General features: G+C 50.8%; 11 protein-coding genes across 11 annotated transcripts; 2 read left to right on the top strand and 9 right to left on the bottom strand.

Annotated features, from left to right (window-relative positions):
- Window positions 1–451: 451 nt before the first annotated feature.
- Window positions 452–967, bottom strand: N7525_006311 (NuoB/complex I 20 kDa subunit family protein; the record flags this gene model as incomplete). Its single annotated transcript, XM_061213683.1, has 2 exons — window positions 452–891; window positions 961–967. The coding sequence occupies 2 exons, from the start codon at window positions 965–967 to the stop codon at window positions 452–454; spliced, it is 447 nt and encodes a 148-aa protein (XP_061068114.1).
- Window positions 968–2,045: 1,078 nt separating this feature from the next.
- On the bottom strand, window positions 2,046–3,925 carry N7525_006310 (Zn(II)2Cys6 transcription factor; the record flags this gene model as incomplete). The annotated part of the gene is made up of 3 exons (XM_002569175.2): window positions 2,046–2,350; window positions 2,406–2,689; window positions 2,766–3,925. The coding sequence occupies 3 exons, from the start codon at window positions 3,923–3,925 to the stop codon at window positions 2,046–2,048; spliced, it is 1,749 nt and encodes a 582-aa protein (XP_002569221.2).
- Window positions 3,926–4,569: 644 nt separating this feature from the next.
- N7525_006309 (uncharacterized protein) lies at window positions 4,570–7,364 on the bottom strand (the record flags this gene model as incomplete). The annotated part of the gene is made up of 3 exons (XM_002569176.1): window positions 4,570–5,570; window positions 5,645–5,895; window positions 5,980–7,364. The coding sequence occupies 3 exons, from the start codon at window positions 7,362–7,364 to the stop codon at window positions 4,570–4,572; spliced, it is 2,637 nt and encodes an 878-aa protein (XP_002569222.1).
- A 341-nt stretch (window positions 7,365–7,705) lies between these two features.
- On the top strand, window positions 7,706–9,802 carry fmpC (ATP-grasp enzyme fsqD; the record flags this gene model as incomplete). The annotated part of the gene is made up of 1 exon (XM_002569177.2): window positions 7,706–9,802. The coding sequence occupies one exon, from the start codon at window positions 7,706–7,708 to the stop codon at window positions 9,800–9,802; it is 2,097 nt and encodes a 698-aa protein (XP_002569223.2).
- A 654-nt stretch (window positions 9,803–10,456) lies between these two features.
- N7525_006307 (porphobilinogen deaminase) lies at window positions 10,457–11,664 on the top strand (the record flags this gene model as incomplete). Its single annotated transcript, XM_002569178.2, has 2 exons — window positions 10,457–10,998; window positions 11,118–11,664. The coding sequence occupies 2 exons, from the start codon at window positions 10,457–10,459 to the stop codon at window positions 11,662–11,664; spliced, it is 1,089 nt and encodes a 362-aa protein (XP_002569224.2).
- Window positions 11,665–12,033: 369 nt separating this feature from the next.
- N7525_006306 (uncharacterized protein) lies at window positions 12,034–14,456 on the bottom strand (the record flags this gene model as incomplete). Its single annotated transcript, XM_061213682.1, has 5 exons — window positions 12,034–12,677; window positions 12,740–13,040; window positions 13,121–13,241; window positions 13,307–13,542; window positions 13,611–14,456. The coding sequence occupies 5 exons, from the start codon at window positions 14,454–14,456 to the stop codon at window positions 12,034–12,036; spliced, it is 2,148 nt and encodes a 715-aa protein (XP_061068113.1).
- Window positions 14,457–16,816: 2,360 nt separating this feature from the next.
- On the bottom strand, window positions 16,817–17,122 carry N7525_006305 (uncharacterized protein; the record flags this gene model as incomplete). The annotated part of the gene is made up of 1 exon (XM_061213681.1): window positions 16,817–17,122. One exon carries the CDS (start codon window positions 17,120–17,122, stop codon window positions 16,817–16,819), a length of 306 nt encoding a protein of 101 aa, XP_061068112.1.
- A 3,487-nt stretch (window positions 17,123–20,609) lies between these two features.
- On the bottom strand, window positions 20,610–20,977 carry N7525_006304 (uncharacterized protein; the record flags this gene model as incomplete). Its single annotated transcript, XM_061213680.1, is given in 2 exon segments — window positions 20,610–20,745; window positions 20,757–20,977. The coding sequence occupies 2 exon segments, from the start codon at window positions 20,975–20,977 to the stop codon at window positions 20,610–20,612; spliced, it is 357 nt and encodes a 118-aa protein (XP_061068111.1).
- Window positions 20,978–21,112: 135 nt separating this feature from the next.
- N7525_006303 (uncharacterized protein) lies at window positions 21,113–22,542 on the bottom strand (the record flags this gene model as incomplete). Its single annotated transcript, XM_061213679.1, has 9 exons — window positions 21,113–21,290; window positions 21,431–21,517; window positions 21,613–21,653; window positions 21,685–21,792; window positions 21,816–21,899; window positions 21,939–21,976; window positions 22,017–22,119; window positions 22,352–22,456; window positions 22,483–22,542. 9 exons carry the CDS (start codon window positions 22,540–22,542, stop codon window positions 21,113–21,115), a joined length of 804 nt encoding a protein of 267 aa, XP_061068110.1.
- Window positions 22,543–23,491: 949 nt separating this feature from the next.
- Window positions 23,492–24,510, bottom strand: N7525_006302 (uncharacterized protein; the record flags this gene model as incomplete). Its single annotated transcript, XM_061213678.1, has 5 exons — window positions 23,492–23,746; window positions 23,800–23,926; window positions 23,982–24,175; window positions 24,230–24,475; window positions 24,505–24,510. 5 exons carry the CDS (start codon window positions 24,508–24,510, stop codon window positions 23,492–23,494), a joined length of 828 nt encoding a protein of 275 aa, XP_061068109.1.
- A 106-nt stretch (window positions 24,511–24,616) lies between these two features.
- On the bottom strand, window positions 24,617–25,165 carry N7525_006301 (folylpolyglutamate synthase; the record flags this gene model as incomplete). The annotated part of the gene is made up of 3 exons (XM_061213677.1): window positions 24,617–24,750; window positions 24,781–24,877; window positions 24,932–25,165. The coding sequence occupies 3 exons, from the start codon at window positions 25,163–25,165 to the stop codon at window positions 24,617–24,619; spliced, it is 465 nt and encodes a 154-aa protein (XP_061068108.1).
- Between the last annotated feature and the right edge of the window lie 22 nt (window positions 25,166–25,187).

Raw genomic sequence — 25,187 nt, 5'->3', positions numbered from 1 at the left:
TATCGTGGCGTCTAGTAAGGCGCTGTGTTTGACTTCGCCTTGAAAAGTGTGGTTTAACATTACTAGCGATTTTGGACCAAGCCCGAAAACATCTTCCTCTGCGTAGTGCTTCATGATCATCGGCCATTACAGACGCCAACATATAGGGGTGGACTGGAGTAGCACTGGGGAGGGCGAATCTCGCATGAAGTTGCTGAACTCGGAAAACTGTTAAACATCGAAACATCTTTCGAACAGACGTTGCAAGAAAATGAATTGTAAGATAAAAATCAATTTGTAATTTTCAAGATGACAAGAGACACAGTGAAAGCAAATGAAACAAACGAGGTTAACCCCGGAGACACTCGGTATACATATGTCATCCGAGGAATGAAAATGATCGAACATGTAGAGCCCCAAGCCCCAAGGAGGAGACCCGGGCTATGCACTGCCGAGTTAGGCATTTGATTGCTCATTTTCGGTACCACATCCGGGTGATCCTTGTTCTTCTCATTTTCTTCTGCAATTGGAAGATCCCATACATGAGAGCCTCGGCTGTAGGTGGACAGCCAGGCACATAGATGTCCACAGGAATGAGTCTGTCAACGCCCCTGACGACGCTGTAACTGTAGTGGTAATATCCGCCACCGTTCGCACAACTTCCCATGCTAATGACCCACCGAGGTTCTGGCATCTGGTCATACACCTGTCGCAGCGCCGGGGCCATTTTATTCGTGACTGTTCCTGCTACAATCATGACATCCGATTGTCGGGGAGAGGCGCGAAAGATAATTCCCAGGCGATCCTGATCATAGCGCGGCATCGACAAATGCATCATCTCTACCGCGCAGCAAGCCAGACCGAAACTGAGTGGCCATAGTGATCCCTGTCGGGCCCAGTTGGCAATGCCATCTAGTGATGTGCTATACGTGCGTAAGTCAGTCCGAGTTTAGGCTCAGTTGTCGGAGTAATAATACTTACAGGACATAATCCACTGCCTCTTTCTGCCTTTCGTCATGTGGTAATGTAGCTTCGCGGTGCACCCTTCCAGTTAAAGGTGAAAGCGCCTGGGAAGGAGCCGTTGCATATTTCGCTTTGGACGTGGATGAAACCGACCTGGAATGGACCAATCCGTATCGTGGAAGCCGAGGCTTAGGGAAAGGTTTGGGCTCTAGAGATAGCCACGGCAACCTAGGTTCTTGGAGCTGTTAGCGAGAAGTGAGGTTTAAATTCCCTGACCAGTATTCGGGCGTTCGCACTGTTAATTGGAAGCAACCTTAACATGGCTCTTAAGTGACTTGATTTGGATACGGTAATATGGGTGCCTGTGAAGTAGAAGAAGCTGCGTTTAATCCCCTTTTTTTCTCACTTGTTGTAAAATGCCAATAATCGTCATGGGCCACTTATAAAGGTACCCTTGATGTGGGATACTTCCGATTCTGCCACTTGGTGGGATATACCCGGTCCTGAGCCCCACAGGAAAATTAGAATTTCTCGTATGGCGACTGTATCTTTCCCAAACGCGAAGCTCACTATTCGACCTGGCAAGAGTTGAACAAGTAGGTCTACAAATCAACATGATCCACCGGTATGTTGAAAAAGATCTACTTCCGTCAAGTCGCACCATAGAGCCATCGAGCCTTGTCAAAGTGATGTAAATCAAATGGGAAATTCTTGGTACTTTCCCCTCTATCGATCTCTAAGAGGAAGTGATCCATAGTCGCTCTTACTTACCTATATCTGTACACATTAATCCGTCCACGCTACGTTAATTCGATATCAGAAGTGAACCGTCTACCGGACGGAAATGCTGTAGTTACTTATACCTACCTTCAAGCTAGTCTACTAACAAAATTACTAACCCACGAGGACCCAGGACACCCACAGGTTACATACGTTAGATGGGCTGAAGGGAAACATGAGGCAGAATGGGCTCCAAAGTTTCGATACGCGTAAGACCCGACTAGCTACGAAGCTACCTAATACCTAATGCAATATGATCAGGTGCGTTTGTGTGGCTTTATCTAGCATGGCCTTTGTTCTATTTTTGATTGCTCTTAACGGACCTATGCTTTCTGAGTCAGACCGGTTCTCTGGAGTCGCACAAGATTCTCATGCAGGGACTCCCGTGACCAAATAGCTGTATGGCCCATTGATAAGCCTTCGTGGTCTACACGAAGCATAGCTTCTGCAAGCCACCAGAACTCCATTGCATACTTCATGAAACCAACCTCATGCCTTTGCTGGTCGGTCGTTCTTTCCATAAGATCATCCCACAGTTCTCGCCATCTGCTGAGCGCCGTCTTGATCCTATCTGAAAGATAAAGAATAGTCTGGTTTTTCTGTGCCGTAAAAATTATGTTATGCAGGCCTGTGATTGGCTTGTTAGTGGAATTCTGTCCAGGGGAATTTGATCTTCGGCGTACCTGAAATTCCCATGAAAAGGCTACGGATATTCAGGCCTCGCATTTCCTCACTGTCTATGCCGTGCCACACTGGCCGCATAAGGATATTGATTAGCTCAGAAAGGGACAGTCTTGTCGGCCTCGCCATTGCCAGCTGATGCATTTCAGACTGTGAGCCAAAGTTCGTTGCAAAGTGTTCATCCACACATGGGAGGCCACCTGTCATTTCAGCAGGAGATAATCGAGGGTGTATGCGACGGAATATCAAGAACTGTCCATCCAAAAGGAAGGTCATCGCAGTGATCCTATGATCGGAAATAACGCTTAGAGGCCTCGCCTAGTGGAAACAAGCGAGTAGAATGAGGAGAAGCAATGACGCACCTGACCATGATTTCGTTTTGGACAAAGGCCTCATAGTCCGTTTCAATACCCATTGTTGACGGTATATCCCAGTCATTTCGAATTGAAGTAAGTGAGAGCACACGGACGGCGCTTAATAACTTGGGGAAGTATTGGTCGCAAATCCTTTGCTGTACCAACCAACTATCGGTAACAACATCAGCCGATATTATAATTGCCGCCGCTTGGAGAATTTCCATCTTTGTTTGTACTGGCAAGGTGGACTTTTTAAAGATGATGTCATCTATCGCATCAGTCTCAAAAATGAACCTTTGAACCAGATTGATAGATTTCCTGCATCGAGGCGAAAGAACAAGTGATCCAGCAATGTATATTGCCAGAAGCAAGTGTGTCGATATATTGTGGGGGTCAAATGAAGGGGGGTGAACTAGAGGGAAATTATGGTGAACGAATTCAAAATATGCATCAATGGTAATACATAAGGTTTGTGTGGACATCTCGTGTCGAAACTGATCGATGTCAGATGGTTCGCTGCTTGAATTTCCTTGGCGGAAGCCCTCTTCAAAGTCCTGGAGATCATCGAGCGCCCGGTTGACACGGTCCTGAAGAGGGTCTTCGGGCAGGTCAAATATCCAGGACCGAGTATGGCTACCCATCGATCGCTCCTGGCAGTCAGTCGTGTCATGCCAACCAAACAAATCCCAAAATCCATCGAGATATAGCGAGCTAGGTACGTAGTCGGCTGGGTCAGTGATCTGACCACCCAAACTCGGTATCCCATGATTATATCCGGGCGATCTTTGAGCTAGGGTCGAGCTTGGTCCAGTAGTGTTTCGAAAATCGCAGAATGAATTTTGGGGGTCGGCATAAGTAAGTAAAAATGGAATGGCCATCTTTGACCTCCCAGGTCGCTGGAATGGCAGGGTACGACGGTCCGTTGGCTTAGGGGATGTTGTCTCGCTGTTCACTCTGCGCATAGAGGCAGAGGGCTGAGTCGACTCTAGAAGGGCATAGTGACAGGCTGAGTCCGATTGCTGGCACCTTGCACATGGGTGCTCTTTATTGCAAGCGACCTTGGCGCGAGCACATCGTTCGCATGCGGTGCTCTTAGGTCCACGCTTGTTCCTGCCCGGCGACCTACGGTTGTTCCTCTGGGAGCACCTTTGGGCATGGCGACGCATTGTGTCCCTAAATCAATGTTAATTGATGATCTGATGCTGATATCGACATATAAGATTGGCGATTCGACGTCTTCGCAAGTTGAGAAGGGAAGAAAAGAGTGAAACTACCAACAGAGTAAGGGGGAGCAAACTTACGTCCTTGCAAATTCCCGAAGGCAAAATGCACAGGCGAAAGGGAGTTTGGGGCGATCTGAAACAAGGGTCCTTGTTAGAGGCTGGGTCGGATAGGAACGGAAAGGTACTACGTACGAGTGGTCTGGTGACGATGTAAATGACTCAACGACTTATACGATTTCGGGCAGTCTGAGCATTGGTGAGAGCTCTGCATCTTTGGGGAGCCCATGGCGACACACCTGAAAGTGTGGTAAATCGCGAACGGGAGCTTCTATTTCGTATATTGCAAGAAGCGCAGCGGAAATTCTCATCTAGATACTCTCCACTTATTAATCTTACGTTAAAATCTTTCGCACAATGCCGACAGCTCCGAGAAGAGTTAATCTTTTAAACCAACGCTCGCAAAATGTCATATTCGTTTTCACCATCCTCGTGGCTGACTAATCTGGCAATAACGACCTCGGGAGGGACGTTCCCTCAGCCGACCCACCTAAAAAGGCGGTGAACTTAACTGTCCACCGCCTGCTGCTTTAGCGCAGCTGACACATCTTTTTAGAGGGCGATTGATGATCGATCGCTTGAAGGTCGGTAGATGTCGCAATGGCAAGGTTGGCCATCTCCTCCAGAACCGGATGGCTAAGGATCTGTTGCGTCGTAAGCTCGAGGTTCTTCCCCCGGGCTGCCGACACCAGCTTAATGGCCGCCAGGGAATCCCCTCCGAGAGCAATGAAGTCTTGCCGTCGTCCCACCACATCTATGTCCTGATGAAGGATCATCGCCCATATTTCAGCAAGGATGTGCTCCTTCTCAGTGGCCGGAGGAACCGGGCGTTTGCTGCTCCCATTGCCCACTGCCAAAGACGCAAGCAATGCCTTGTAACCCAGCTCGCTCGCCTCATTCCGGAGCTTTCTGCGATCGGTCTTGTAGTGTCCTGGTATCTCCTTAACGACGACGCAGGCTCGCGGGATCATGTGCCGGGGCAACGCCCGTTCAAGCCGTGCCTTGGCGTCTGCAAAAACTGTTCGGGCATCCCCCGCAAAAGCTTTGTTAGGACGAACAAATGCGGTAAGAATAGGCCGGTCGGGAGCGTCACCCGGCTTCACCAGCTCCACGACCACTACCCACTCCAGCGGCAGCAGAATACGTAGATTGGACTCGACGTCACCCAGCTCCACACGCTGCCCATTTATCTTGACCTGCGTATCGGCACGGCCCAAAACAGTAACGCTCCCATCTGCCTCGTACCTCCCCATGTCCCCGTTGCGGAGATATCTGCAACCTTTCGCTTGGGGTCGCACCCGAGCCCAGGACGGAGGGTCGATGAATGTCTTGGCCGTCTTTTCGGGGTCGTTGAGGTATCCCAGGGCGAGTTCATGGCTTTCAAACACGATCCCGCCCGCTGCGCCGACGGGTACCAGCTTGTCCACATCGTCGGGGTCGACAAGCCACGCCAGTCCACCAACTGGACAAAGGCCTCTCTTGTTGTGGTTCTTGCTGGTTCGATCCCTGGCCAAGAAACCGCCTTCGGTAGCTATTCCGGTTTTGAAGAAAACAGGGTCAGTTCGCTGTGCTTTGAGTTATCCCGAATAAACGCTTATTACTTACCACCATAGACCTGGATGAAGTGCACATGCGGACCCCAGATCTCCTCGAGGTCTTTGGGAATAGGCTCGCCACCCCCACACAATATTTTCAGGCTTGGCACGTCCTTTGGATTGAGGGTTCGAACTGCCGAAGATGTAAGGTAAGATCGGGTGGCTCTTGATCGTCTGGCAAAATCTGCCAGATTGGACAATCTCTCCTCTTCGGACGGGACGCATAAAGTCGCGCCGTGGGAGAACACACGTTGAGTCTCTCTGGGAAAGTCGGGGTTTCAGCGACTTGATCAATATGTAGTAGGTATGTGCATGTGTGTGGCTTTATAAAGAAGCAAAACTTACCCAACGGAAGCAATGTAGGCATATGACGCAAATTGCAAAATTCGGGATCCATTGGTATACTCGACGTTCCAGCTGTAAGACAGATGTTCGGAGGTCAAGCGATCGTGGGTGTGTAAGACCCCTTTGGGCTTGCCACTGCTCCCACTCGTGAATGCCACCACAGCCAGGTCCCTGGGCTTGACGCCACTCATCTTCCACGCCTCAGCTCGGGAAACGGGGAGACCGTTGGCTTTGGGGAAATGGGGAAGTTCGGCCACTTCGTCAACGACGTGAACGTGACTTGGCTCAACGAAACGCGGCCGCTGCTCTGGGTCGCTGATGATAACCCTTGCCTCAAATTCGTCGACAATGGCGAAGAGACGTTCATTGGGGTACGCGGGATCCATTGTCGCGATGGCCCCGCCGGCTTTCCAGACTGCGGCGATCGCGCAGACGGACCATCGACTCTTGCTCATAAATATGGGCACCACAGTGTTGGGCTTGACCCCAAGCTTCATGAGACGTACTGCCAGAACGGTGCTCAGGTCATCCAATTCGCGGTATGTCAACGACCCTGCGGTGGTGTAGACGGCTTCCCGCTCGGTATTTTCCCTGAACGTCCCTTCAAACTGCTCGTTCAACGTCTGATAGACATAAGTTGGCACTGTGGCATTCCAGGAACGGATCGTCTGCAGGTCCCGGTTACTGATCGGGTTGACGTTCTTGAGGGGGCGGGTAATGTCGGCTGCCATGGTTTGCAGAATGGTCTCGAAGGTCGCGAGGATGTTTTGTGCGTACCATTTGTCCAGGAAATCGGTCTTGTAGCTCAAGGTAACCATCTTGGCTCGGTGGTGGCCATCCGTACCCGCCGCCGGAGAGGTTTGCTCAATGCGCAAAATAAGATCCAAATCCAAGTCATCGTCCAAAAGCTGCTGCTGGTCTGCCTCATGCTGTTCCTGCTGCATGATAAGACAAAGCGTGGTATTGAAGGACTTGCTAGACCTGGCCCAGGCGTCTACCTGGTGCATTTCTTGCGGTACATCCGGCTGGGTTGTCCACAGATGCTGCCGACTGTTGTCAAAGAGAGTGGCACTGGCATCCAAGTGGGCATGGAGGACATTGTAGAGGGTCGTTGACGTCGTCGGAGAACCACGACGCACAAAGGCGCAGGACACGGAATCAGTCCGGATATAGGCCCTGAGCAGCAGTACAAATGCAAGTTTGCACACCTCATCCTCCGTAAACAGATCTCCTGTAATTGACCCGGGCCTTGGAATTGTGGGCAGTATCAGCGAGGTGCAAACGTTTTCCACCGTGGGCGACGCAGCAGGTTCATGGACTAAGCTTGGAAAGTGGCAAGGCTCAATATCCCTCAATGCCTTCGTCCAAGCCTCCGATGAGGACATGATGTGTTTGATTGCAGTTAAAGAAAGAGCAACTCCAAGATGCTGGCTGGTGTGTTAGCTGGGGTGGCTTGTCTTCTAGGACGGTGGGACCCTGTCAGCCTTCTTCCTATTTCCATATATAGAGAGACATTTGAGAGAGCCCCGCCAGAGATGACCAGAACCCTTTCCTAATATCGGACTGTCCGGGGTGGGGTGGACCATGACGAGCACCGGACAGTCCGACCCGGACATATTGAATCAGGCCGATAGTTACAAGAGAAAGGTCTGAATTAAATATTTGGAGTACAGTACATCGTGATCGGTTCATCTCGGTTGACATTTCGCTGCAAGGGATATTCATCATGCGCAAATCTACGCTTGCTATCACAGGGGAGCTGGGCATAATTGTTGTTAAAGGGCAAGATGGATCGGAAGGCATGTTTTTCTCCGTATCCGTAATTCTAAACATGAAGGCGCTAACACTTGGTAACCTTGCAGCGCGATTCCAATGTGGACATCAGGTGAATGATACTGTTAGCGTGGCATCGAATGCTATTTCCTGGAACTTAATCGATCTCGTTATCCGAAAGGTCACTACATCATCTTCATTTGCCTGGCCTGCGCGTGCAGATGAAACTCGCCTCGTTTTTGAGGGGCCAGCTGCCCAGCAGCAGCAAACGATCGATCCCCAACAATTTGGAACGACAGAGGGATTTCGGCTTGCGCTTGAAGCTATTCACAAGGCTCTTACGGAAACCCAGAGTGTTGTTCGGCTGATCGTACCACAAACTCAAGGGTACATTGCGAGGTCTGACATCGTTCCTTTACGTCTTCTCGACTGTCCTCTGGTGACTAATGTCCTAGTGTTTGCGAGACCTTTGCAGTACTTTGATGGACGTGGTTGCGACATCGAAGTGTTGCAAGACGTTCCAAAGGTGTTTGCCTCGTCCGCTGGCGGTATGCTCTTAAGGACAGCCGGTTGCACGAGTCCGGGCGCGCTCGCCTCGCTGTTAGCAGATCTTGATGTTGAACTGAGCGATCGACTGTCCTTTTCTTGGATTTCGATGCTGGAGACGAAGCGTAAAACCTTGGCCCTCGTCGAAGGTGGCCGTCGTCCGCCGGATCGCGGAGGAAATGGAGAGACTGTGTACAAGGCAGCAGAAGCATTGGGAATCGATATGATCGTGCTCGACAACCCGGGACATTGGTTGGACGGGCCTCGCTGGGGCCGCTGGTGCAGAGAATTCATCCCCGTGGAGTGTACGGAGCAATCCGACCACGTCTTCACGGCGCGCGTCGTCGACGCCATCCGCGCCTGGGGTGGCAATCTCGACGGGCTCGTGACCTTCTGCGACCACTACCAAGTCCCAATCGCCGCGGCGGCCATGGAATTGGGGCTGCCAACGTACTCGCCAGAGATCTTCAACAATATCACCAACAAGTTTGAGTTAAGCGTCTCCGAAGGGCGCCCGACCCATCGGGCGTCAACGTTTGAGGAGGCCGCTCACATTGTACGCGAGAACCAGCTCGAGTTCCCGCTCATTATCAAGCCCTCCCTGATGGGATTCCAATCCGAAGGAGTATACCGTGTCGGGAACCTGGAAGAAATAGACGCTGGCATGCAAGCCACCGATACAGAGAGACACGGCCTGGAGTTCGTGATTGAGAAGTACTGCGACGCGCCGGAAGTGGACGCCAACTTTGTGCTTTGCGACGGGGAAGTGTTGTTCTTCGAAGCATCCGACGAGTTCCCCAAGGGCGCCGACGTCAATGCCCAAGTGACCGGAAGTCGTCTCGGCACCTTCTTGGAGTTGGGGAACATTCTACCGTCTGCGCTCCCGGCCAAGGAGAGGGCTGTGATCCGGGATTCTCTCCATCAAAGTCTTCTTCGAGAAGGGCTGCCAGACGGCATTTATCACCTTGAAGCGCGCGTGCAGAACTCAACCATGGAATACACCGCTCAGGACAACGTGCTGGACCTGACCCAGCGTCCGGTTCCTACAGAAAAGGAAAAGCAGCCGCTGGCCTGGTTGCTGGAGATCAACCCGCGTCCGCCCGGCATCCAGGCTGCAGACGCTATCAAGCACACATATGGAGTGGACTACTGGGGTCTTGCCCTGCTCTTTCCTCTTCAAGACCGCCAACGAATCCGTCAGCTATCCCACCCATTTGCGCAGGGATCCCAGTACTGGTGCTACATGGTATTTCTTCCGGTGGAAAAAGGGGGCATCTGCCAATCGGACGACCCCTGTCTTGAGCTCTTCAGCCGACGACCGGATCTTCGGGCTCACGTTTCCTGGTGGTGTACATTTTGGACCAAGGGACAACGAGTGCCCGATCCCAGTGAGGGGCGGAATACATGGATCGCCCACATCAATGTCTTTTCCCGGACATCTCGGGCGCACGCCCTCGAGATTGGCGAAACGGTTCGAAAAGTGTTCCGATATTCAATTGTGTAGATCATATGGACGGGGATTGTTCCGTGGTCAAGCGTTATCTTTCTTTCTGGATCACGCCATATATATTTGAAAGATATTTGAAAGACCCGTGGACAGCCCTGGAGTTTGGGATTGCTTTGATAAGCGTAGTCGTCCAATCGGGTCGTTAGCATAGTCTCAAATCATGTGCACCCACACTGAGATGGGAGAGAGTTGATTGGCTAGTTTAGATGTAATTACTCTCTATCTTAAGAAAGGGCAATATAAGTTACAACATAGGCAACTATGGTAACCAGCCCCTTTCATAAATTACCATTTCAATGTTATTACGGACCCTCACTATTACAGACCCACGTTCCGCGTGGGTCCGTAATAAAGGGTAATTTATGAAAGGGCCGGTTACACCGAGCATATGTAGGCTGTCACTACATACTTGACCTCAGCACAGCCTAACCATGATAGGGTATGTACAGCCATTGCAGCCCATGGAGGGGCATACCCCATTACAGCCACTCCTGGGCTGTGCCGAGGTCTAGTCACAATTAGTTAAACCAGCGCCACTGGTTTGCACAGTTTGTCTAGAGCCACAAAGCAACCCCTCTGTTTGAAGCAGATTTTCCTAATTTTCTACGTCGCCGGAACGCAGCAAATTCTGCCGGATTTCATTCGCCCGCCATGAGCCTTGACATGAACGGCTGCTCTGAGCCTCAACAGAATTCATCTTCAGGAGAAGAAGAGGTTGTCATTTTTGGCTGCCGGAAATCGGAGCTCGCCCTCGTCCAAACTCGTTCGGTCACATCTGTCCTGGGCCAAGCACTTGCCTCCTCTCCCACCTTTCAAATTGCCACGGGCAGTGCCGTTGGTGATGCGGATAAGCAGACGCCCTTTGCGGTCCTCTCCAAGCAGACCGGTGGCTCCGATATTGGTAAAAGCCTATGGACCAATGACCTGGAATTGAGTTTGGTGGCAGGCAAGATCCACTGTCTGGTGCACAGTTTAAAGGACATGCCGACCACGCTACCACCGCGTTGTCTTCTGGGCGCGGTCCCCGAGCGGGAGGACTGTTCCGATGCTGTTTGTATAAGGTCCGATCTGGAGTTCACATCCATCGATCAATTACCCCCTGGTTCAATAGTGGGAACGAGCTCTTCCCGGAGGAAAGCGCTGATTCGGCGGAATTGGCCTCATTTGGAGGTTGTAGAATGTCGCGGCAATGTGTAAGTGATGAGTGTTTTCCTTTCTCCCTGAAGGTCGGTCCTTGCTATTCCTCAATGCAAACTTTGTCAGCGCGAAAGGCTTGATTCTTGACTCTAATGAAGGACCCTGCATATACTAGAGATACTCGTCTTGCTAAGCTGGACGCACCTTCTTCCCGATTTTCATGCATTCTTCTGGCGACTGCAGGACTGTTACGCCTGGGACTCGGCCATCGGATCACTCATAGATTGGATGCTAGTATATTCCCTTATGCCGTAGGTCAGGGCGCCCTCGGGGTCGAGGTGAGCACGGACCGTCCAGACATACTAGAGCTAGTCCGCCATGTCGACCATAAGCCGTCGCGATGGCGCGGGATGGCAGAGCGAGCGATGCTTCGAAGCCTCCAGGGGGGATGCTCGTCGCCAATCGGCGTACAGTCTTTGCTGGAGCCCGTTAAAAAAGAACACAACGGATTAACGGAGGACTCACAACAAGGCCGTGATGATGGCAGCGGCGGCACCCTTAGCCTGCGAGCCATGGTTCTTCATATAGAAGGAACGTCGGAGATTGTTGCTGAGGACGTGGCCAGCGTCCGGTGCGATGAAGAAGCCGAACAACTTGGTGTCTCCGTCGCGAACATGCTTCTTACCAAGGGGGCACGGGACCTAATGCAGAAACAATTCTAGATTTAACTTTTCGCCTGGAGCGGATCTTGAGGGTTGGGGTTGAGAAGGAATGGTGGGAGGTTGACAGCCTCTTTGCACAGGCCTTGACTGACATGGAAGGGGTCCTTGCAAATTCTACACACATGTACAGTAGAAGTGTTTTACCGGAGAAGCAATATCACGACGTCGCGGGGTCATTCTTCAACTTGGTTTCAAGCAACTCCTACTACGAGAAGCGTTACTTTCTAATCGAAACCTCTGCCACTTTTCCATGCTTCACCATTCTCTCAACCTCGGTCGCCACCTCGCTGCGTGGAGTGAATGAACATCTGCGGAAGGTGTTTTAGCTAAATTTGCCCCAGTAAAGAATATGCGGGAAGATAGATGAACTTACAGGAAGTCCTTAGGCTCTGCAACAAGCGAGCTGGGACACGCATTGTACGTGTCCGGATGGATATCAACAGGGCCCGGGGCTTGAATCTTCCATCCCAGAATGAGGCGACCGAGAATGCCGTACATGAGGCGATTGGCAAGACGGTATCCAACACATGCCCGAGTGCCTGCCCCGTATCCAAAATGTCTCATCGGCGGGCCGCCGGTGCGGCGGGCTAGGGGCTCACTTCCTTCTTTATCCACAAATCGTCGGGGAATGAACTGATCGGGCTCGGGGAAGGCAAGCGGATCAAAGTTGGCTGATTTGGAGTTCATATAGAACCAAGTGTTGGCCGGGATGGAGATTCCATTGTCCATGACCACCGGCATGATATTGGTCCGGGGGAAGCCCATGGGCACGACGCTGAAGTAGCGGAGGATTTCTTGCACCAGACTCTGGAGGCCGGGCACGGCTTCTTCAGCGACCATCCTCTCCCAGGCTTCTTCAAAAGAGGAATAATGGGCGAGGATCTCGGCCCTTATATCCTCTTGAATCTCCTGTCCCTGCTTAGATGAGAGAACTGCAACGCCCTGGGACAGATTCGCAGGAATAGTGTCCAGTCCTGCCGATAGAAGAGTGATGCTAAGGGACATTAATTCCTCTGATCATGTGGTCAATATATATATAACACCGCGGAGCACCAATGCATAGTTCGACTCTTACTATTGTTAAAGTCAAAGTTAACGTCCTTGATAACTTGACCGACGGAGCAAGGAGTATCAATCCCGTTCGCGATATCCGATTTGAGCTGATCCATCAGGGAATTCATGTAAATGTCTCGCCGCTCGCTGTACGCTTTGGCCGCAGTTTGGGCGCTTGGAATCCAACGCAGGAAAGGAAGGTAATCCTGGAGATTATTGGTGTGCGACCGGTATCGGGTCAGAGCTTCTTCGACGCCGACGATTTCTTTGAGCAAGGCATCTCGGACGGTGTAAATTCTAGTTCCGAAACTACATGTCAGGGACTTGAGGAGATACAGAAAGTGGTCAGTGCTGTGATTTTCTTTACCCGGATGGTATTCGATTTCAACAGGGCAAAACTCACCACGTTGAGAACAAATTTCTTCAAGTATAGCTTTGGTTGGATTGCCTGTTTCCCTTGGTGAGTATCCACAAGGATTTCCTGAAGAGCGTCATTGATCTCTCTCGAGATGGCTGGCGTATATCTGCATGTTCCCTGGTAAGAAGAACGCTTCTACAACATAACCATGATGTATATAGGTGAACTTACCGGTGGACAGCAGAAGGGTTGAGGCTCAATGCCGCCGCCTTCCGGCGCAGTTTGCACGACTGGTCCCATGGAGAGGTTCCAATGGTGAAGGCTTCGCTGCTCGAAATGACCTTGTGGAAGGTATGGAGAGTCGGGCGTGAGATGAGACTCGACTGGTTCTTGATCCAGAAGTCGCAGATGCCGTCAAACGTGTTGCTGATGACCACCGGCCGTTGGCCAAAGGACAAGCAGATATACTTACGAGATACACCATATAAGCTTGGAGCACGGTAAGGTTGCAAGACATGATGAACTCAACGCGTACAAGGGCCAACTCACAGCAGGATCTGTATCTGGAGCAGAGGATTGATTGCTTCATGGCGAATGCTTGGTCACATTCTTCCTCTGTCATGGACATGATGGCAGCAACCAGGACAGCAAAGAGCAGAACGGTGGCACTCTCGGAAGCGTGGCCAGGGCACTGAGCCGCTTCTGCCAGCATTGCGCCGGTCGACGTCGGGTGGAGAATCATGGTGATAGGGTGGACATTTCGAAGGTATATTGACCACAGTTTGGTGAAATGCTGTGGTGGTGGGTAGAGGTAGTCAATGTGAGCCGCCGTCGTCCTAGGTAGTATGCCCAACGCTAACCCACTTGAATTATTCACCGCATGCTCACCTCCTGCTGCACCGCTCTCAATGGTGGGGTCGATTGGGATTACTGCTGCTGCTTTGTCCAGAGTTGTCGTCGTCATCATTGTCGTCTTCTCCGCATAGGGACAAGGACAACCCTGACTCTGGGCATCTAACTGGGCGCTGGAAACAGAAATCGGAGTTGTTGGCTGGCGCTGAGAGCCGTTGATGGCTTCCACGTCCACTCCCAAGCTCCGCAGCTTTTCCTCGTAGACCTCGAGCCGAGCAAATAGCTTCTCATTTAATGCCGAGGATGAAGGTGTAGTGGATGGTCCCGGGGAGGACGTGGTTGACGTCTTGGCTGTATTTCTTCTTCGACGCCTCTCCGTCTTTGGAATAGGGAACTCACAGACGGCACCGAGCCTGTTGCACCGGGAACAAGGATTCAACCGGTCATATCGGACTTTGTGTCGAGCGCACCGCAGACAGGACAGAGGCTGTAGCCCGTTGCTAAGCAGTGGCGAAGCGGTGGGGTCCATAACTGTATGAAGGGCTCTACGTCGACCATAACGTGGGAACGAGCCTGATATGGCACTGAATGAATCTCAGCTTATGTAGTTGTTGCGTCTCTGTAGTAACTGTGGGGGCGACTGGTTGTTGGAGTTTAGCCTGATCTTTCATCGACAGATGATTTAATTATGGAATATGTAGCCCGGCAAATCTCGCCCCGGCGTCACCGTATACACCAAAAACCGTATGAAGTCGGGGTGTTTCAGTATCAGACATGTTAGTGGATGCGACACTGTCAGCGCTCTGGTATGGTGAGAATTTTGGTTGGCAGAGACCATTTACCACCCCGCCCGTGGAGGGATTCCGAGTTTGCCATAGGAACTAGATGCTAGAAGCTGTCCATTATGAGAGATACTGCTCGAACTGATAATGATGCCCGCAAAGAGTTCGCTTTACGATGCTTGTAACGGGATCCTAGAGCCGGATTATGGTGTCCCTGGAGCCTGCCGCAAGTGTCTCACCATCGGCGTAGAATGAAACATAATGAGTCCAGTAGTCCAGTCTAAATGTCATATTTGACAAAACCCATTCTTCGTGCGGCCTTGTAAGCTAGGGTGCGATACTTCCTAATACACTTACGCGAATATTAAGAAATTCGATGACCCCGAATTACCAATGAATAGCGTGGTGTTAAAATTGCCCCAGCAAGCTTTGAAAACAACCGAAAGGCTCCATCAGCACAGAAGGACGAGCAACGAGGACACGTGAGGGCTATAGTACCGATGATAGTGATGATGAAAGCGACCAGCTTGACGGAGCCGAAGTTGGAGATTGTGAAGACATACTGGAACATTCAAGACCTACATTAAGATATTTGATGGATCTAAGTCCATCTTTGGAGTCACCAGCGGAGGACTCTTCGCTAAGTGGCTTGGAGACCTCGACACATCCGACGAGCCTAAACGCCACGGACGTCGAGCAACCGTCAACGAGCGCATTGCCGCAACCGTGTTCCATATCCGCATCAGAGTTATGGAACAGTTGAAAGCAAAAACCACCCCTGTCCCTTCACCGATATCCATACACACTGCGCCGCCTTCGCATCTCATACGACGACTAATTCCGCATCAACCCAAAAGCGAAGGGGGCTTTGAATAAGGTATCGAAACTTCTCTTCCTGGGTCCCATCCCCCGCTAGGTTCTATTTTATGATATTGGACCGTGTATGGCTGACTACCGTGTTTCCTGCAGAACGAGGCCCGCCCTCATCGTTGCCATAGCTCTAACCGAACCCAAACATCAGAATGGCGCCCGGGTCCAGACTGTGACCGAACGATTTGCAACGCCTGTGGTTCGCATTTGTCAAGCTGACACTCAAGGAACGTGCTGGGACCTAGGATAACACTATAACCACCAGAGACCTATCATTTCCACGGATGAACACGACACCAATCTAGCGTGGTCTTATTCCACAAGGGACAAGATCAGTACGATTCGCCGTAACCTGACTAGGTCCTAAAGAGGTCATGAGCTCGGGTTTGTGCAGTGGTGTCACTTCCTAATGGTCGTACAGTATCCTCTACGCATCTACGCACACCTTGTTGTCGCTACCCACATTCTGCGACCGCGAAACCAACACCTTACTCGGCCATCCCTGAGATTTTCGAACTTGAAACCGGTTGTCATTGACGGAATATGCTGCGCATTCCGGCAGGGCTAACCTGCGTTCTCGTTTACACCTAGATCATTCAATCCCCAGCATCTCGGCTCTTCTTCATCACCGCCGCCACGATACCTTCCTCCGATTTCCAAGACCCCTCGCTCTCCGAGCTCGTTCAGACTCTCGCGGGTACCGACGACTTCAACCAATGGCCAACCAGCCTTCGACAGGCTCCCAACACCTGCGACACTCGGATATAACCGGTCATCATGGACAGGAAATATAGCGATTTACGACCAAGCCAAAAGCTCCATTGCCACGCGCACCCTTCTCAACACCGCGACAAAACACGTACCAAATCCGACCTACGCCATCATGTACTGGGTTCTCGCTCACGTCAGTTACGCTATGCTTCTGGGGGGTTTCTGGAACAAATGCTTCTCTTGTAGCTTAGTGTCGTCCTCTATCTCCTTATTGAACAGCTTTCGTGACTCTATCAATCAACTGAACTTTCATGCTCTACGGTCTCTGAGTAGCTCCAAAAGGTTTACATGTGGATTTCTCATCTCCCAGGGTTCAATTGGTATCCCTCTTCCTAGACCTTCTCAACAACTCACATTCTGGATTCTGGCCTACATTTCCCAATTGGCCGCATCCCTCTATCCCATCCACGGGAATACTCACTCTGTCGACCTCGTTTACCAAAGCCCGCCATCTCCCCGCATTGCTTTAGGTTTCATGAAGCCCACAAATACGACCACCCCGTCTTCGTGTATCCATAACGGCCTGCTCCCAGCCACCTTCCTCTTCGTTCGCGTCTGATGTTGCCCGCATAACTAGCCGTCTCAATGGGTAAACCTGGTGCCGAGGGGATATCATAAACCCGGCAGTTATTCCCTTTGTGGTGCTCCCTCGGTCTCCGGGCATCTGTGTGTCCTGGTCTACTTGATTCTTCGGAGTTGCTACTGTTGTCGTTTGTGATTGCGTACCACCCTCACCGGCAATCGCGGTTGTATCCTCTTGTCCTATCCCCATAGCGACGGAGTCCACTGACTGAGACTGTCCCTAGTGCCCCCGTTTCTCTCAACGCCGTTCTCGCCCATTCGTCCTCTCCAGTGTCCGGCCCTGGCCTTTTTAGATCAGCTCTAGGGCCATTTCAATACCTCTGAGCTCGGCTACATACACGGTGGATATGTCGTTGTCGCCTATCCGCCACCCCCTTTCGACACTCAGTATGTCTGTCACGGCTGCGAATCCAATGCGCCCGGTGCCTGCACTTCCACTGGTGAGTATCCCGGCGGTGCCTATATCTCTCGCTTTATCGTGCGATGTGCTCGGTATTTCACAGTCTTCGACGAACACCTTCAATGACGCAGACCATAGTGCCTACACGAACGCTTGTTCGTTTTCCACTCACCTTGTGGAAACGTAGGTATCAACCCTTCTCCCATACCTGCGCCTGTATTGGTATCCATACTCCACTTTCCCCGTCCCCTGTGCTTCGAGCGATGATCAGGAGGACTACTACATATTGGAGAAATCCAGATAGAGATTGCAGACGGTCTTATTGTATTATACCACAAGTGTCCTCAGCACCTACCAAAAATGAAGCACCGTCCAGAGCGCTTTCCCTCGTAGACTGTATTGCCTATACTTACCTGGTGGGGCTTCAAATGCCAAGGTGGTACTGCATGACACAAGGACCGTGCACGTACGTACCCGTGGACGCCATACCAAACATAGTTTAGCGTGTAACCTTAGCGATCTATAAATCTTACCCCGAGGCCGCATCTCAACGACCTGTATCTTCAGTCGACGCGTTTCCGTGAGACGTACCTCGCGGGACAGGATCAGAGCTGGAATATAACCGCGTCGGTGTATGGTGGTAATATTATCTAGTCGTGTAAGCCTACAGAATGTACGCACTGTCGCATCTTCTCATTACGACTCTAGGGACTACATTAATCATAAGAAGTGGGCTAGACTCATAGAGCAGGTAGTTGTAGAGGGGAAGTTGAGAAATGGGGGGTAACCTGAAGGACACCCCAGGCAAGAGCTACTCCAATGGTCTGGAAATGGGTGGGGGGTGACCTGAAGGACACCCAGGCTAGAGCTACTCCAGACCCTTGGGGTATAAATACCCCCCTCCTCCCCCCCCATCTCGTCTTTTTTTTTTCTTCCTTCTTCATCTCTCCACATCCCCACAGCACGAAAAACATTTCATCAAATATTTCATCCATCCCATACCTTCTATCAGGTCCTTCATCATCAACTGGTGTTTTCCGTCATCAGATTAAGCCTTATTACTTCTCCCATCTTTCCACATCCATATCCGGTGAGATGAAGCCTACTGTCACCATGAGGTTGAGACATTGGCCTTCGTCACGTCCACATGCATCACGTCCACATGCATCACATGTCAGGTTAGTTATGCCACCCACTTCCGACTTTGTTCCTTCCTTACATTGACCCTTCAGACAACCTTGGAACTCAAATACACAACATGACATCCATGGACGTCTGGCCTACCTACCATGCTCATCGTCCATCACATGACTGCGAGGTTTGTTTATTCTCGCTCTCTCTTTTCTGTTCTTTCCGTCTACTTACATCCATCATTTAGGCAACTCAACCACACAACATCATTTCCTTGCAATGTACCTGGCACATGTCATGTTCATCGTCTATCATATGACTTGTATGGTCTGATTATCTACTTTTTCTCCATTGTTCCTTCCACATACTTACATTGGTTGTTCAGACAACTCGATCATTTCTTGTTGTCTGTCTCGTCACGCAATTCCTATGGTACGTGTGGTTTCATCTTTGTCCCACCATACCAACATGACATGGGGCTGACAATACAGACATATTTACTGAGTCACATGCAGTCTTGCCATGATTTGTTTCGGCTCCAGGGCAGTCTGAGTCGGCAGGCTGGCAATGACAACAAACGCGGAAGAAAGAAAAAGAAAAAAAAAGGAAAAAAAAAACACAAAAACAAAAAGAAAAAGAAAAACAAAAAGAAAAACCCCTCAAACGACATCAATGAACAATCATCTACTCCACCATCTACTCCACCATCCATCCAAGTCCACCATCCAAGTCAACCAACCATCCAAGTCAACAATCCACATCAATCATCGAGCCAATTCGATCCGCATATCAGGTGAGAACTCTAGCATCAACCCCAATGGTTCTTTTGGCTCGCATCAATGAGTGGAAGACCTCACCAGTCCAGTGGCTGATGCAGGGAAACTGTTCATCCTCTGCTTTTTAGGGATCCACCAAGTCAACTTCCATCCAGTCAACCATACAGTCAACCTCCCATCCAAGGGAACCAGCGAAGTCAATAATCCAAGTCCACCATCCAACCCGTCATACGAGCCACCCAGTCAAACCATCCAACCAGACAAACCACCCAGTCAATCATCCAAGTCCACCATCCATCCAAGTCAACCTCCCATCCAAGGGAACCAGCGAAGTCAATCATCCAAGTCCACCATCCATCCCGTCATACCAACCATCCAAGTCAAACCATCCAACCAGACAAACCACCCAGTCAACAGTCCAAGTCAACCAACCATCCAAGTCAACCAACCATCCAAGTCAACCAACCATCCAAGTCAACAATCCACATCAATCATGGAGTCAATTCGATCCCAATACCAGGTGAGAACTCCAGCATCATCAACCCCAACCGTTCTTTTGACTCGCATCAATGAGCGGGAGACCTCACCAGTCCAGTGGCTGACGCAGGGAAACTGTTTCTCCTCTGCCTTGTAGGGATCTACCAAGTCAACTTCCACCCGGTCCACCATCCAGTCAACAGTCCAGCTCGATTAGGAGGAGGTCAATCAACCTACTTCAGTCATCCACTTCCAGTCTGATAGTGGCGGGCCTTAGGGCTTCAGGACAATCGGCAGACTGGTCAAGCAACCCACTTCCATCAACCACCCTCGAGCAACCACTTCCAGTCTGACCGTGGCGGGCTTAGGCTTCAGGACAATCGGCAGACTGGTCAAGCAACCCACTTCAATCAACCCCCGTCGAGCAACCACTTCCAGCCTGACCGTGGCGGGCCTTATGGCTTCAGGACAATCGGCAGGTTGGTCAAGTCCCAATCCATCCATCCACTTCGATCCACCGCTTCAACAGACCACTCCAACAAACCACTTCCAGCCTGTCCGTGGCGGGCCTTATGGCTTCAGGACAATCGGCAGGTTGGTCAAGTCCCAATCCATCCATCCACTTCGATCCACCGCTTCAACAGACCACTCCAACAAACCACTTCCAGCCTGTCCGTGGCGGGCTTCGGCTTCAGGACAATCGGCAGACTGGTCAAGTAATCCGATCCATCCATCCACTTCGATGCACCGCTTAAACCCACCGCTTCAACCCACCACTTCGATCAACCACTTCCAGTCTGACCGTGGCGGGCTTCGGCTTCAGGACAATCGGCAGACTGGTCAAGTAATCCGATCCATCCATCCACTTCGATCCACCGCTTCAACCCACCGCTTCAACCCACCGCTTCAATCCACCACTTCAATCCACTTCGATCAACCACTTCCAGTCTGACCGTGGCGGGCTTCGGCTTCAGGACAATCGGCAGACTGGTCAAGTAATCCGATCCATCCATCCACTTCGATGCACCGCTTAAACCCACCGCTTCAACCCACCACTTCGATCAACCACTTCCAGTCTGACCGTGGCGGGCTTCGGCTTCAGGACAATCGGCAGACTGGTCAACCAACCCACTTCCATCAACCACCGCGATAAACCACCACGATAAACCACTTCCAGTCTGACCGTGGCGGGCTTCGGCTTCAGGACAATCGGCAGACTGGCCAAGTAACCCAATTCGATCAACCACCCTCGAGCGACCATTCCAGCTTGACCGTGGCGGGCCGTTTGGCTTCAGGACAATCGGCAAGCTGGTCAATCACTTCACCTCGATCAATCCACTTTCAGTCTGACCGTGGCGGGCTTCGGCTTCAGGACTTCGGCTTCAGGACTTCGGCTTCAGGACTTCGGCTTCAGGACTTCGGCTTCAGGACAATCGGCAGGCTGGTCAAGCACCCCCCTTGAATCCGTCCACTTTGATCGACCACTCCAACAAACCACTTCCAGTCTGACTGTGGCGGGCTTCGGCTTCAGGACAATCGGCAGACTGGTGAAGTGATCCAATCCATCAAGCCACCTCGATCAACATCAATCAACGCCTCGATCAGTCACCCCGAAAAGCAACTTCCAGTCTGACCGTGGCGGGCCTTAGGGCTTCAGGACAATCGGCAGGCTGGTCAATCAACCCACTTCCATCAATCCACCTACATCACCTACTTCGACCACCCACTTCGATCAACCACCCCGATCAACCAATTCCAGTCTGACCGTGGCGGGCCTCTCGGCTTCAGGACAATCGGCAGGCTGGTCAATCAACCCACTCCCATCAATCCACTACAATAAACCCCCTCGATCACCCACCCCAATCAATCAGCCCGATCAGCCAGTGCCAGCTTGACCGTGGCGGGCCGTTTGGCTTCAGGACAATCGGCAGGCTGGTCTGGTCAATCAATCCACTTCGATCAACCCACTTCGATCAGCCCACTTCGATCAGCCACTTCCAGTCTGACCGTGGCGGGCTTCGGCTTCAGGACAATCGGCAGGCTGGTCTGGTCAATCAATCCACTTCGATCAACCACCTTGATCAATTACCTCAATGAACCACTTCCAGTCTGACCGTGGCGGGCTTCGGCTTCAGGACAATCGGCAGGCTGGTCTGGTCAATCAATCCACTTCGATCAACCACCTTGATCAATCACCTCAATGAACCACTTCCATCACCTACCTCCATCACCCACTTCGACCATCCACTTCGACCATCCACTGCGATAAACAGCCCCGATCAACCACCCCAATCAATCACCCCGATAAACCACTTCCAGTCTGACCGTGCCGGGCCTCTCGGCTTCAGGACAATCGGTAGACTGCAAGTAATCAAATCTATCCTTCCACCTTCGATCAATCCACTTCAATCAGGTGCCTCAAGTAATCACCTCGGGGTAACCACCTCGATCAACCCACCTCGATCACCCACCTCGATCACCCACCTCGATCACCCACCTCGATCACCCACCTCGATCACCCACCTCGATCACCCACCTCGATCAACCACTTCTAGCCTGACCGTGGCGGGGTTCAGCTTCAGGAAAATCGGCAGGCTGGTCAATCAACTCACTTCGATCAATCACCCCAATTAACCCCTCCAATCAAACCGCCTCGAGCAACAACTTCCAGTCTGACCGTGGAGGGCCTTACGGCTTCAGGACAATCGGCAGGCTGGTCGATCAATGGGCTTCTCAACACCTCGATCAATCAACTCCATCACCCACCCCGATCAACCACTTCCAGCCAGACCGTGGCGCGCCCTTGGGCTTCAGGACAATCGGCAGACTGGTCAAGTAATCCACTTCGGTCAACCACTCCAACCATCAGTCTTCTCCAATCACCCTCGTCAAATTATCAGTCTTTCGAACAACCATCCTCTCAGTTCAATCAACTATCCACATTTGACCACCCACCCACAATGCTTGAACCTTGAAGAATGCGGATGAAAATGACAAGGCCTTGGACGATAAGAGCTCCGCAGGAGGCTGCTCGTCAGAGAGAGGGGGATAGGTTGCCCGATATCCATATTCAGCCACCCACGATGCTTGCCCTTTCGAGAGGAGGAATGAAAACAGGCGGCCTTGAACAACATCTCTCTACGGGAGAGACTCTGTCATATACCATGTCACTGTTACCCTTGCTCAATATATCACATTTCGTCCATCAGCCTACATATTATGTAGCGTATATAAACCTTTCTGTGGGTATACGCTAGAGGTTGGAAGTAATCCTTCAGCTCTTATATCGACAAGCATTGGTGGGGTGCATTCAAGGACTGGCTGAAAACTCTGTATCTTTCTCAATATACTCTTCGATCGTTTTCCTGGCCACTTGTAGACTACCTTGGACAAATCCAGTACTGCCATTCCTCTAGGCTTCACCCGCAGGATCAACCTCTTCTAGGCTGGGGATGTCCCGGGCGGACAGTCTCAGCCAAGCTCAATTTTGTTTAAGAGACATTGTTGGAAATAAGTTTCATTAGTTTTATCCTAGGTAGATACATATATTCTCTGAGCATCGTACCATCCAATGAACACAATGACTGTCGAGATGCATTTTTCCTAACTGCCTATTCTAGATGATATTTGTCCACTTTAGAAATGCTCCAAATATTAATAAATCAGTGACTGATAGAAGCGGGACATATGTACTGAATAATATATTTCTGGATTTCAGCGACGTGATGTTCCATAACTATGTATCACTCCCGTAGACCTAGTTAGTCACAGCACTCTACGGCCGCAAAAGCGTAAGTGCTCCCCCAACCAGGTGTAAGCTTCCGGTCACAAAAGCCTGTATTCCACCTTCTTGTGCACTGATTCGTTTTGCGAGATTCAATGCCCCCTCAATAGTCGGCTCACTGAAGACCTTGGCCTGATTATCGAAGTCTTGCCACGACGAAGAGTATGTAGCGCAAAGATCGCGTAATGGCGTTTTGGGCACGGTGACGGTTTTATCTGTCACCGGAATAGTCAGTTCGACACCTTTCTACAACAATAGCTTGGTTACTTGCCCATTCTCGTGGACTCATCCATTCTCACCTGGTTTGTGGTGAAGATGACATGATCTGGTCTCACATTGTATTCCAAGAGAGCATGCGCCAGACAGTTCATGAGGCCCACTCCATCACGTTCCTTAGATAGGTGGCTGAAGATAAGAACACAACACCTGGACCAATTCTTAGTCGACCGATGATGCGAATGAACCAAGCTGACCAACTAACCTCCGCGGATTCAGGACATTGATGTTGTTTGAAAACCATTCCGCTGCTTGTTTGACGCTCATATCGTTATGAGCCCCATCTACAAACCATTGAGACGTCCCCTGTTCTATAATCTCGAATCGCCCAGCCCAAGAAAAGTTGTTGATACCACTAGCAATATCCTCGGAGTTCATTGCATGGCCAGGTGCTTTGAGCTGCAGAAACATTCTAGATAGCGCGAGTGCCAAGGAAGAATTTAGGCGCTATACTAGGATACTCAGCACTCCGACATCAGCAGAGAGACAATTATCAGGCGGAACGAACGTCAGAGTCGTCTTATTTTCGGCGGCACGATCGCACAAGACTTTCATCGCTCCTACTTCCTGTGGCACCGAGAATGCAGGTGCTTCGGTCTTGAAAATCCCTGCTTTATACCAAGCAATGTTTTCGAGCGTAGGGCCTAGCTGCCTAACGTGGTCCTTCCCAAGGGAGGTAATCCCTGTCACGATGGGCTTCTGTATGACGTTAGTGGCATCATACTCACCGCCATGGTGAGTCTCGAATATTGCAGCGTCAACGTTCTCTCTGATAAATACATGGAAAGCCAACAAAGCCAAACACTATAGGTACCGAGGCTGTTTCGTGGTTTCGACATCCTATCCTAGATCCAGAGAAGCAAGGCCTTCCCATGCTTCAAAGAAGTATTGCGTAAAAAGATCCTCTGATATTAGCTGGTTGTCGATCTGTATCCTCTCTCGGACGTATTGTAAGTCTAGTGAGGTATATAGCCCTATCCGCTTTGGGAATCCCGTTCTTTAACCATGCGCATGGAGGAATGAGCGGGTGAACGCGCAGGTACTCCCTTTGCCCTTAGTCCCGGCGACGTGGATGATATTAATGTCATTAACATCGCTCTCCTAGGCCTAGTCAGAACGACAGCCGTACAAATGGAATCTATCGTTCATTTATACCGAGTGTCCCAAAATTTGCAACCACTCTCTCATTCCAACTAAGCTAGGCACCCCTCTCATATTGTGGTTATCGTTAGGAATCGCTGTTCCCTGATGAGTTGGAGATACTGCTGGGGTTTCGGGTCGGGCTTTACGCATTCGCGTCGCCAGGAGTCTGAGGGCATTCTTTGTATTGTTAGATAGGACGTTATACACGTTGGGAAATAGTACCTCGTAGCTGTGATTCATAGTCATAGTGAATTGGAATATACAGGCT

Source organism: Penicillium rubens (assembly GCF_028828025.1).
Source record: "Penicillium rubens strain IBT 27055 chromosome Unknown utg000003l_segment0_segment0, whole genome shotgun sequence".
Taxonomy (NCBI): domain Eukaryota; kingdom Fungi; phylum Ascomycota; class Eurotiomycetes; order Eurotiales; family Aspergillaceae; genus Penicillium; species Penicillium rubens.
This window is presented reverse-complemented; position numbering and strand designations above follow the sequence as displayed.